At 35.0% G+C, this 13,690-nt stretch overlaps 1 protein-coding gene across 1 annotated transcript in view; it reads left to right on the forward strand.

Moving 5' to 3' along the window:
- Window positions 1-1,030: 1,030 nt before the first annotated feature.
- The window catches only part of LOC124374088 (trifunctional purine biosynthetic protein adenosine-3-like), a 41,010-nt gene continuing 28,350 nt past the window's right edge, over window positions 1,031-13,690 (forward strand). The window contains 6 exon segments of the mRNA XM_046832385.1: window positions 1,031-1,249; window positions 2,549-2,762; window positions 6,839-6,969; window positions 9,119-9,242; window positions 10,710-10,929; window positions 13,146-13,368. Of these exon segments, the coding sequence (XP_046688341.1) occupies window positions 1,082-1,249; window positions 2,549-2,762; window positions 6,839-6,969; window positions 9,119-9,242; window positions 10,710-10,929; window positions 13,146-13,368 (1,080 nt within the window). The 5' untranslated portion in view covers window positions 1,031-1,081.

Below are 13,690 nucleotides of genomic sequence, written 5' to 3' on the forward strand. Positions count from 1 at the left end.
ACATTATATACATAACTATCAACAGACTAATAAATATGTATGTATACATACATTGAATTAAAATAATGCCATAATATTCGACTAAACAATTGTTTAATGTAATGGCATTGACCTAGCCAAAAGAAAGATTGGGACTTCTCAATGGAATGCCAACAAGCCAGGAACCTCTACAGAAACATAATAGTAAACTAGAACTGAGTGAACTGGAGGTCTGTAGAAAAGGAGTTAACAAAACATTGACTGTGGCAGACATGTAGTTCGCCTCACACTATTATGTGGAATCAGAACCACTCGCTACAGAGCTGCAGTGAAAGGACTGATATTGATCTCTGTAAATCTTTGACATTTAAATGCATATCTTTTGTTACAAAAAAGAATAGTTTGACTTTTACAGAGTTTACGTGAAAACTAAGCACAATGTTTGGCTAAAGACTTCAGGCATGAATCATCACAAACATTTAAAAAAATTGTAAACAATGACTGATAACTTTTTTATGGAACAAAAAATGACATGACGTAAGATTGTCTCTCTAATTATTACTCAAAATCAGTTTAAGACCTCATTCTTGTGTATTGGATGCTTTTGGAACCTTGGAGCTGCTTTGGCTATTTACGTTTTCGAAAGTTCTGCTAGTGTTCTTTACCAGTAAGGAGATCGTGGAGTGTTTGCGTGTATAAAAGAATTATAGTTATACTTTTGTTAAGCAGAACAATAATTGGCCCAAAATAGATATTTAGTTCAGAATACATCTGTGATAAATTACAGTTTTTGTGATATAAAAAATGTTGAAATAGCGTCATAAGGCAATGAGCTTTTATTTCTTTTTTTTTGAGATAGAGAAAATGTTAATGTGCTGTCAGTGTATTCAGCTGTTGAGTGGGACTCTTACGCATTAAAAACTTCACAGCTCTATGCCTAACTTCCTCTTGGGACTGCTTTCCATATAACTTCAAGAGGGTGCTTACTTAAGCTGACGTGGGCTCCTATAGTGTTACTACCTTTTTTCTGATTTCTTGGTTTTTTAGTGAGTACTTATAAGAACTCTGTGTTTGTAGAGATAACCCGCAACTATCTTATGATATGCTGGTGGTAAAGGCGACAGGACTCGCAGCAGGCAAGGGTGTGGTGGTGGCAGAAAGCAGAGATGAGGTTTGCGCTGCTATCGAGGAGGCTCTGGTGAACAACAAGTTTGGAACAGCTGGTAACACAGTTATTGTGGAAGAACGGCTGGAGGGTCATGAAGTTTCGGTGAGTCACTTAATAATTTACCTTTACAGAATATAACTATGATCATTGTTAACAGTTGAAGGGAAAATTGCTTATATGAGTTATGGAATCAGGGAATTAAATTACAAAACATTAAATTTTGTTTGATAAATGAGCCTATTTGTAAGTATTTGGTTCTTAAAATAATAATTGATAATGCAGATTTATAATCAACAAATAAAATTCCCCATAGGCCAAAAAAAAATTGTTGCAAGGACTTTTCCAGCAGATTTTAAACGGCATATTGTCATCTGTGAGGCTTGTCCTTGGGCGTCGATCATGATTTTAGATTTCAACCTGTTTTTGTCCACTCTTAAATTCTCTTGCCCATGTAAACACACAATTCTGAGACAGTGTACTGTTCCCAAACTGGTTAAAAAGAATAATAATCTGTTGCACAACAGACGAAGGGACTTCTTGCTCAGTCATGGCTGTACTGACGGCAATGTTGAACTGAACACTAACCAGAACAGTTCACCCACTTCTCTTAAACCAAAAATCTAGTCCACACAGCATTATCTAGTTAGGACCTACATTCTTAGAACAATAGCAAAATTACTGTTTGTATTTTATTTACCCTTGTATATACAATTATGTTACGAGATTCCGAAGCTTAGAATAGTTGAGTTGGTTTTATTTATTATAAATAATACAATATGGACCACAATATAGTTTACAGCGTAGATGTAAATTTGAGGATTAGTTTTGATACTGATAATCATTGTTAAATTATTGATTACACTAGTGTGCCTAATGAGATCTCAGTCGATTCTGTCCTTAGAAAAAGATTTTGTTACTAACAATATAATATAATAAATATTATATAATATATTAAATATTATATAATATATAGTTAGTATTTTTCTACTAAAAAATTAATATGGGATAATTAATTGACCCCCTCTTAAACATTGACATTCCATTCTTCCTTTCAGGAGATCTATAGATAGTCTTTGTATTTCTCCGTTGGTGAGGTCTGCATAACAATAATTATTTCATTATAAGAAAAAATAATTTTGTATACACGATGTGAGATCCCATAGACTCATTTAGTACTAAATCTAATTGTATTTGATATTGTGACTTGGTACATGGAGAATTTATCCCACAAGATCTAGTGATCATGTAGCACGTTAAAGGGATGAATGAAAAGAGCACACTACAAGGCTTTATATTGCGCCACAGACTAATTCACTCACAATTTAATTAAAGTCTGTTTCCATTAACTGTATTGGATAACCAAATTTCACACATAATGAGATATCTCACATGTTTGTGTAGGTATTAGGGTTCTGTGATGGTCGCACTGTGAAAGCAATGGTGCCAGCTCAGGATCACAAGCGAGCCCTGAACGGAGACCTGGGCCCCAACACAGGAGGGATGGGAGCCTACGCTCCCTGCCTCCTTCTGTCTCCACGGGCGTTGAAGAGTGTAGAGGAGAACATTTTGCAGCGTGCTGTGAAGGGACTCAGTGAGGAAGGATGTCCGTTTGTTGGTAAATACGTTTATTATAATCGCCACCTCTCTTAAGTGTTACTATTACATTATGTTATTTTCTTCTTGGTTGAATAAAATTATTTTGTGTTTCACTGCTAGTTCTAAACTTAGGTTCAATTAACTCGCATCTATACAAAAATTTTACCTTTAGATGTTCCAAAATGCTTCTCAAATATCACGTTTAGGCACCAAGATATGAACCAATTGCCATATATGACATTTTTTTTTTTTTTTTTTTTAACAGAGGGCCAGGTTTCCTAGGCCTGGTAGTTGCCTCTCAGCCATCCGGCTTATTGTGCACCCTCTCCCAGGTTTAAGCTGTATCAAATCCCAGGCCTTTACAAAACCATGAGATCTTCTGAACAATGCTTTCCTGTTCCAACCCCTCTTCCGTATGCATAAGAACACCTAGGGATCTTGAGCGTTTTTGCTCTGTAATGCCGGACATTCAAATATGACGTGCTTGGCTGTTTCGTCAGCCTCGCCACATTTCCTGCACAGTGTTTCCTGAACTGGAATACCTATTCTGTTCAGGTGACTTCGGAATATCCAATGACCTGTAATAAAACCAGTCACCTTTCTGATCTCGTTCTACTCATTTCTAAGGACATCTGCTGCAATGTTCCTTGATGGTCCCTTGAGCATCCGCTTTGCCTGTACATTCCCCTCAGTGTTTCTCCAATGTTGTAGGTGTTTGTTAGCCATCCACTTGGTAACTGATCTACGTGCTAAGTTATATAAAGACCCCCACACGTTGGTTCAGGACCGGTAAGAAGACGGTTGGCTCCAAGTTAGCGCAACCGTCTGCCCCTTCATTTCCTGTGATTCCTCTATGTCCAGGCACCACAAGTTAGAATAACTTTATTGGTTTTCGCCAGCAATTTCAAGGACCTTATGGCATTCCCAGACTGCCTTCGAATTACAGTCATGGGTTGGCCAAGGCCTGCAGAGCAGCCCTGCTGTCCGAGTTAATGTAGATGTTTTTGCCTTTGTAGCCCCTTTCCACATTAACTCTTGCACATTCTGCAAGGGCTGTAACTTCAGCCTGAAAGACAGTTGCCAGTTTACCTAGGCTAAAGCTTAAGTTAACCCTCGGTCTGGCTCCCCAGACCCCTGCCCCAGTACCCTTCAGAGTCTTTGACCCATCCGTGTACCAGGTTAGAGCCTTCTTCATGTAGTCACCTTTTGACCATTCCTTCCTCTCAACAATGTTGACTTGAAATGGTTTTTCCCAGTCCGTAACCTTTGCCATTCTGTCAGACATCATTTCTAGAATATCCAGTTTTGAGAATTGTCAACGATCTTGGAGTGCTTACTAGCATGGTGATAATGCCAGTTCCCATTGCACTTCAGTCTGTAGGCAGCCATCCTAGCCTCTCCTATGACGAATATGTCTAGGGGTGGGAGAATTTAGCACTACTTCCATAGCAGCGGTTGGTGTTCCTCTCATGGCACCCGTTGTCCCCAAGCATGCCAACCGCTGTACCTTTGACAGGTTTTTTGCGGCAGTCACCTGTTGGACTTTTGGCCACCATACCCACTGAGCCATACACCATCATTGGCCTAATGACTCTGGTGTACAGCCTATATATGACATGGCGATCACATGAAACATCATGATACTGTATGTGACACAGTGGTTGCATCAAACCTAATGATTCTGTATGACATGGTGGTTGCATCAAACGATATGATTCTATATATGATGTGGTGGTTGCATTAAACTTCATGATTCTGTATGCAACATGGTGGTCACACCAAACATCATGATTCTGTATATGATGTGGTGGTCGGATTAAATGTCATGATCCTGTAAGCGACATGGTATTTGTGGCATTATCTAATGAAGGATGTTGTCTGGTTTGATAAAAGGGATGACTTCAGTACGATAAGGTCTGTAATAGAGGCAATAATGTTATTGGTGTATTTGTGTCATTGACACTCATATGATCAATCTAGTTCCTATATTAAGTGTTTTGCTTTCACACCAGTTAATCCAAGGGTGCTTCCACTAGTGTCTCAGAATTTATTTTGGTTAGTTCTATCCCTATTTCGCATTAGCTCCCATACATGCAACGATCTGTTGGATGATTAAAGTTGGCCGACTGATCGTCTCAGTTTGGTCTGTGCACGAATGCTCATCAACATGTTCAGATTACATAGGTTAAAACCAAGAAAGTGAGATTATGTCTGCAGACGATCTGCTGGCCGAATTCCACACACGTCAGTTTTCGTTGTCAGAGCAGCTTTGGTTGGAGTTCCAATATTTCTCGATCAACGAATCATCTGAATGACTTCCCTACAGACGTGACGATTGGTCGGATAATTCAAACTGTTCTAATCAAATCGTCCAACCTAACGTTACGTGTGGAGTCTTACGTTGTGTTGTTTCACTGTCCATAACTGCAATCTAAATGATCACACGTGAATTGAACCACAGCATTTCCTATATTTATTTATTTTGTAGTTCAGTTTTTGTGATGACATGATTCTACTCTTGTATTATTAATGCAAACACTTAAAATATTTAAGAACCAATACATGAAAACTCTAATTATGCTCGTATTCTGGGACCAACTGTGGAAGGTACTGATTGCTATTGTGTCTAATTATTCTACAGATAGCGAATTAACCGCACTTTGGTAAATTCTGTAACAATTCTGTGCGTGGATTATGCGTGAAATTTTATAGTGTTTACGGAATTTTTTAGTAGGGATGGATTGATTCCGATATCCAATACGGCTCTTTTCACTTGTTCATGAACCAACAGAAGTGCTTAAAATACACTTTGAAAGTCACGACTTCACAATATTACAACTAGTAATAATGTGTCAAATATGAATCTCAAATCCAATAAGTACTAACAGCTAATCGTTAGTACGCAAATTACTCGTTGCTGACATGTGTTGTACTTTTTGAATGAAAAAATTCAGATATATAAACATATTAATAAATTACCATTATTATAACAAATAGTATTTTGGTTATAATTTGTATTTGATATATTTAATTTGGTGCATCGTTGCTGCATCTATTCGTTATAGCTATATAAATTTCTTTGATAGTTGATTTCTTAGGGTTGTTTTATTCAAAACGATAAACTAAGTTAACAGTATAGTTCAGATGAAAGTTTCTTTGGTTTATTTTTTGCCTGTACTGAACCGACCTTGTGTACCAGCAAAATCCAAGTCTCGTGTACTGAAAGTTTGTGTATCGCAGACCTCTGACCTGCAGTACTAGTCTGTCTGCCCCATAGTAGCCATGGTTGGTTATTGGTTTTTTCTCTTTATTTCTCCTAATTGGATACATTAATTTTCCAAACATCACAGAAAAGAAAATTATTAGGTATACACAATGTTATGTTGACACATTGAAAGACACAGAGATATAAAGAGAGCAGCGTAAAATAGATAATAGTGATGAATCGTCACCGAATTGCTTGCATTTTGCTAGTGAGAAATTTTGCTAGGCTATCACAATTTCGTGGCATTTCTTACAAATACAGCTGACACCATTGCACTCAGCTTAAGGGTAAAATACAGTATTACAGTGTTTATATTGGATTTGAAAATGGACTAGAGAATAACTGTAAAGACATATATTTGACTGATAGTGGTAGCAGACTGAGCATAATTGTACTTATCATAAGCTACATATATAGCGAAACGTCTATGGTGTGTAGTAAAGACAGCACCTAGTGAGTTTCATAAGTTCATAGATCAATTTATTCAAGAACTGCTTATTTTGACGATATTCTTGTACAAGAGACTTATTTGTACCAATGTCATTTCCTCTTACATCTGCATCAAACTGTTTCATGCATCTATAACGTTTATTTACTTTACTATAATCTCCCTTGCTATCTTCTTTGTTATTTTCTTTCTTACCACTACAAATGTCTGAATATTACTTCTAAATGTACGCTTAGAAGTCTACGTATATATACTGTTATAATACACAACGTTTTCTTATCCAGAATTTCACGTACAATATAATTAGTCTTTACCATACTCAAGATCTTTTTGTAATATATCTAACAAAAATACTTGTCTTCATTGACATGGATGGTTCAAGGGGTTCTGTATGCTGGTTTAATGATGACAAGAACTGGGCCGAAAGTGTTGGAATTCAATTGTCGCTTTGGTGATCCTGAGACGGAAGTTTTACTGCCACTACTGGAATCAGACCTGTATGAAATAATGCTGGTAAGTAATTCTAAAACAATTATTCTTTACATTGATACAATTCTAAAAACTATTACCATTTAATAGTTATAATGAAAAGTATTCTAAACCACTATATTTTGCTTTAATTAACTTGCGTTTATTTTCTTGTAGCTAAAACACTTTCATGTATGATATTTTTATGCAAGCAATGGAATATTTAGTAACCTTTAATGACTCAAAACAAATAAACAAAATTATCAGTCAGTTACATTACATAGTATACTAACATAATTTGACACAGATGTTGAAACAAGTAAAGCAACACAACATTTTCTAAAACTGTTGTAAAATGTTTTTGTTTGTTAAATAATTTATTAGAAAGACATTTTATAACAATATATGTGTCAATAGGTATTCTTATTTCATAGTCTTGCCTATTGGAAACCATGAATTAGACTTTTTCATAGATTAACTGTAGAAATGGTAGTGCTGGATATCCTTCACTCTTACATTGTCTCATGTTACATTATTTTTTAAGGATTAAATACTATCTTATTGCGATAAAACTCATGTTGCAAAGAGAGAAAAACAAACTTCTGATTATTATAAAGTGTTTTGAGGTTTTGTTTGTTATTTTTAGTTTATTCTGTGCATGTAATGAAATAGTTATGAAACAGACATCTGGCGTGATGTATACATGTGACTGACGTCATTATTTATTACACATCTGTTTACTTCCTTGTGTTACTCTAAGTGTATCCAATATGTTGGTGTTTTTTCAGCCAGTTCTCTTGACAACGCATTAGTTTGTGAAAATTATCTTCTTTTCACCAAAACAATGAAAAATGTCTTTGGGATAGGTGTTTAAAAGTATGCACAAATTGATATCTTGTACTTCTAAAGCTGTTAAACTTTTAAAGCCAATTTAGAGTATGAAGAGGTTAAGAAAGGTTATTTTGAATAAAAACTTTTTTTGTGACAAACACTGTCTTACATTAATTCACGTATTAACCCATTGGCTTACTTTGACGAAACCATCTCGTCACCAAGCAATTCACCATTTTCTCACAAGATATTCTCACTACTCAGTCTTAAGTATGTTTCTGAGTTCTATGGAATAGTCAGAATAGAATAATTTTACTTGGCAGACTGGCAACACTCCAGTTGGAGAAGGATAAATTAAACAGATGATCGGCTCAGTGATAACTGAATCAATTATCAAATTGATACATGACATATATGTACAAAAAACATAATAAAACACATTTATTTCTGTGAACTTTTAAAGTTGAAATGGTAGGTTTTATTCACTAAAAGTATTATTATTTTACATTTTATATACTGTTACAGCAACTTCACTCTTAGTAGTTTGTGTGAGTGGTAGTCGGCAAAGCAGTGTGCCGTGGACAGACAGCGTGTTTCTTGTCGCTGTCATTCCCACCTGGTTGTGTTTTTGCAAATATGACACTGTCTACAAGGTTCTGCTTTTTTTCTGTTGGTGGTACAAGCGATGTCTTTGAGAAAGTTTCATGGGCATTTCTCCAGGGCATTTATTCTGGGGTCTGAGCCGAGTTTCAAGGTTTCTTTCCAGTAGTTGGTGAACTACTTTAAGATTAGTTATTGCAACTAGTTCCTGCCTTACCGAAGTACAAAAACAATTTTAAACACTAAACTTATGGTTGCAAGGGGAAACACACAGTCAACAAAAATGAAATATTTTGACAAACAGCTTATAAAGACGAGCAATGTGGTTTGGTACTTGTTTCTAAATTTACCATTAGAGTGTTATGTCAATCGAACAAAACTACCAACTTAGTGCAAAGAAACACCACCAGAGCCAATTAAAATTTATATTCAGCATTGCATGCATAACCATACAGTTGTGTTGAAACGTTTAAACACGAGGGCGTGGCATTTGACCGCAAAGCGGGGTTGTACGTGTTAATATGGACCTAAGGGTTTAATTGGGTTTACTGTGCAGTTGAGAGGCTATATAAACTAGAAGGCTAGTGGGTTAAGCATGTTAGTACCAATGCAGCAGAGGAGCGCCCAACAATGGAAAGTTTTTGTCTTATCACATCTTTTCCACTTATATCCATAATATTATCCTGTCTTATTCCTTGCTGAAAATGTAACAAACAGATGTACAACTCAAAGATGTTAGTGAAATAGTGTTGTCCTGTTGTAGGCGTGCTGTGAGGGCAGACTGGAAGAACAAAATATTGAGTGGGAGAAGAACATGTCTGTGGTTGCAGTCATCATGGCGTCCAAGGGCTACCCAGAATCATCCAGCAAAGGGGACGTAATTGAAGGTGAGATTTCACCATGGTTCAGGTGCACATGATTTTGGAAGACAATTTTCAACTTTATTCATCCACTGTGTGAAATTATTGATTTCTACTGGAATGATGAAGTAGTTGGATTCATAATTCGGAAAGGGTCTCAGTTTTTGAAGGAATTAATTGATTTTTAACACATCCAGTAAGTGTGTAAGTATTAATCCAGTTCTGGCACTTGAGAAAATGAAGGGATTTCTTAATGCTAAAAAAAAGAATACACACTATACTCATATATATTTATTAACACTATCATGAGCATGTGTAAGTAAAATAAATAGTATTGACATTAGAGAATTTTATATTCAATTAATCAATCATTCATGCTTTATTAATATTTAGTTGTGCATTTTATACATGGAATAATGTCTACAATAATATTCTCAATAAACATGTAAAACAATTAAAAATCAACAAACATCAATAACCTAAAACAACCTATAATTAAATAATTTTGTTGTTTATAACAGAAGCAGCCAAAACTACTCCTCTAACTTCCTCTAATGAGTGTAAAGCCAATCTAGTTAAATATTCATTTAGATTTAAAGAAAATTATAGTTATTTTATTTTTTTATATTAATAGTAATCATTTTTAAGAATTTATTATCTTCATATGCACTTTGTTTTGTAAACAGTTCAAGTATGACATGTTCAGAAACAATTTCACACTTTAATCAAGTATTATAAGTATGTTTTGTTGATAGTTTGAAAGCATGTATGAATTTAATTCTTTAAAAACATTTTATCATAGAATGTAAAGTCTAAAATCGGTTGTTATCTTTAATTCAAAGAAATCCGTTAACTGATTCAGAAATTTTTAAATTAAGCTGAACTGGTATGGGTTTTTTTGGAATATTACGATATCTGTTAAATTTTGCTTTTTTTGGCTCCATAAACACAAATGCCATAGGCTATGGATGAATGAATATGAACATAATAAAATTGTATCAAAACTTATACATTAAAGAAACATTTTTGAAGAGCATATGGTCCAGAATTTATTTAACTGAGAACTAATTTTGAATGTTTGTCCCAATCAAAGTTGCAATCAATTCGTAGCCCTAAATGTGTAAAATCTGTTTTGTGGTCAAATTTTGAAATTTCTACAAATGCATTGTTTGAGATGTGGAAATCAAAAAGATCCTTTTTGTCAAAAATGCTGGAAACCAAATTTATAATGTATTCTAGCAGAGCATAAAATTCTGAATATTTAAACACCACATTTATTTTGATACAATTAAATCTAACAATGTTATGACATGTTTTATATAAATATATATTTTTTATGTACATATCTGGAAACTCAGAAACTGTTTTTTTTTTCTTTTTACAAGTAATTAGTAAGTGAGACTTCCTTATTTTAATTCTCCTAATACTTATTGTAGTTATAAAAATCCATTACTGGACCAGTCAATTAAGACTACTGTATGGGGATGCCTCTAGGTGTGAAAGACGTGATGGAGAGTTCTGGCACTCAGGTGTTCCACTGCGGTACGGGAATGGTAGACGGTAAATTGGTAACTGCTGGAGGCCGAGTGCTTGCTGTCGTCTCCAAGTCAGAATCTTTGTCGATGACTGCCACTCTGGCCACTGCCGCTTGCCAAAGGATACACTTCCCCGGCGCTCAGTTCCGCACTGATATAGCCCACAAGGGGATCCCAAGGTGAGCCTTTATCATGGAACGAGTGGATCACAGGAAACATAAATTTAAGTAGCCACTGTGTGTTTGACCATAAATATTTTAACAGTTAGCAGAAGTTTAAAATAAGCATTAAAAAACCTAATTACAATTTGTCTTACTAATCTCCAGGAGGAATGCAAGTATTTGAGTTCTGAAGTGGAAATCATAAGGATTGTTTGCCAAGTTTCATGACTATAAATCTTACTGAAGACCAGATCGCATTTCTACCATTACAATATTTACTACTCTACAATCAACCAAAATTCAAGTGATAATTTTTAACTTTTAGCGATTATTGAGGTAATGGAAATAATCACCTTATGTAATATTTTAATGCATTTTTCTTTCTAAATTTTGCTTTGGGAAATCTTCTTTCTACTACAGTTGTTTCCAAAATAATAAATTTGTGATATTTACTTGCACAAAGCATTACTTTATTTGAAAATCTGGTATTGTTATTATATAGATCCAACAACAATATACTGTTATAATATGTTGCCTCTTATGGTAAAGGTTTTTATAATTTAATTAGCTTTTAAATTTGAAATATAAAATATTAAAAATAATGTCATAGTAAGTTTATTTTGAACACAAATATTTGTTATGTTTATTAGAACTGAATAGAATTTATTATAAAACATTTGATATAGTAAAAGCTTTAAAAGTTTATGAAGTAATAAAATATTTTTTCTTAAAACCTCATATATTGCATTTACAGAGTGCCATTTTTAACATTGAACAAAGAGGACATACAAGTTTGTGGATTAACATTTCCTATTTAGCATGTTTAGAAAAAATGTACTATAAGGTCATCTCAAGACACAAAGCACAGGAAAAGACATTGATATAAAGTACAGTTCTTATACTGGTACAACTCTTTACAGAGATTTGAAAATTGACACATACATATTCTGTCAAAATGGCAGAACAATATTGTATAAGTAACGATATTGTTTTTAGTAAAAATAAAACTAAACAGATGTATTTAGTAAGAAACAGAAATGTCTCCATCCCGGACCTTTAGAATGTAAACATGCTGAAACATCAAGGGGTATGATGATGGGACGGTTTATGCTGACTATCTATGTAAAAAACTAATCTCTGCAATATGTTCCATAAAGAGAATCTCAGCAGCCAGTTCACCATTAGCTAAAAAATTAGTACATAATTACGTGTACCAGAGCTATCCACAGTCTGGAAAAGTTGTTTGGGAGGAATTTTCAATTGCCATCCTGCAGTGATTCTTTGGATAATGGTCACTTTTGGCCAAGAGAAAGTTTCAGAAACACATTCAGGAATTTTTCCTGTTATATCCAAATATATCTTAGGAACTGTTCTTTTTTGTGTTGCTAAAGACTTAACAAGACATAGAGATTTGCATGGATACAACACAAGACCTGTTGAAAACTTCCATCTTCCTGCACACAGAACAGCGACGTATGAAAGAAACCATATATGCTGAAATCAAGATGTACAATGCACTGCCTAAAGACTTAAAGTGCAATAGCCCACAGAATCTAAGGAAGGAGCTCCGGACTTGGCTTCAGAATATTTTTTTTTTAAATTTGAATAGTAAAAACACCCGTTGAATGCGTTTTCGGGTATTTTCATACAATTTATTGCATTTTTTACATTATAAGTTCTAGTAGGTATGAAATAATTGAACAATATTATTTTGATAAAACAGTATATTTTTTATTAAAACATACGTGGGCAAAACATTATGTGGGAGGTAAAGAAGTAAGATTTTGCAAAACAGTAGAAAGAGTAAAACTATCAGTACGCAAGAACGACAAAACTAGAGCACCACACAAGGCTCCTGTAATGGCGGCGGAAATATTCGCTGTAGGCGTTTGAAGAAGTATGGCAAAGACAGATGAGAACAAAGGAACCGCTGTTATTTATCGATACTCCCCAGATGTTCAGTTTGCATATTGCCAGATGACAGCAGACAACAAAAGTGACTTGTCCTGCCATCTAGCGGATAATTTGACAACTATTTGGGCCTTTAGATTCGTAACACGTAGTTTGCGATATATATCGCTATGGGCGTTAAACGGAATTCTATGCTTGCGGATTAAATCGCTTATGGCGTGCAAAGGGTTAAATTTAATTCATTTACATTTATTCTAATATTGACAAATATTAATAAAGAATTTCTGTTCAGCACTAGTATGATTAAGTGATAATCTGTCAAGGTGGATTCTGAAGCGAGGAAAGTTGACGTATAAGGCAAGTGGGGTGGATATCGCGGCCGGGGATGCTCTGGTGTCAACGATCAAGCCAGCAGTGGCTGCCACGTCACGTGCCGGCGTGATGGGACAGCTGGGAGGCTTTGCAGCAGCATTTGACTTGAAAGAGGCTGGATATGAGGACCCTATATTGGTCTCGGGCACTGATGGAGTGGGAACAAAGCTGAAGGTAGTTAATTCAGTACATTACACAATGCCACTATAAATTAAGTGTTTCCATGTTAATTTATGAGGTTAATTTTCCTGTTTCCACCTTAGACTGTTATATGTGTGCAATATTTTGTCGGTCCACACCTACAGTTACCAGATTTTCAGAAATATATGCTGATGCTTGAAGAGAACTTTTTTGTTATGTTCCTAGTAGTGATACAAATGAATTAAACACAGTAAAATAAGAAAGTCCTGTATTTGCATTAGTCCTTATTTAATATTCATTCAGATGGCGCAAATTATGATTTCATAGGTATGAAAGATTGTGTTATTACCTGTTT

This window comes from Homalodisca vitripennis, unplaced genomic scaffold (genome assembly GCF_021130785.1).
Source record: "Homalodisca vitripennis isolate AUS2020 unplaced genomic scaffold, UT_GWSS_2.1 ScUCBcl_7197;HRSCAF=14775, whole genome shotgun sequence".
Classification (NCBI taxonomy): Eukaryota; Metazoa; Arthropoda; class Insecta; order Hemiptera; family Cicadellidae; genus Homalodisca; species Homalodisca vitripennis.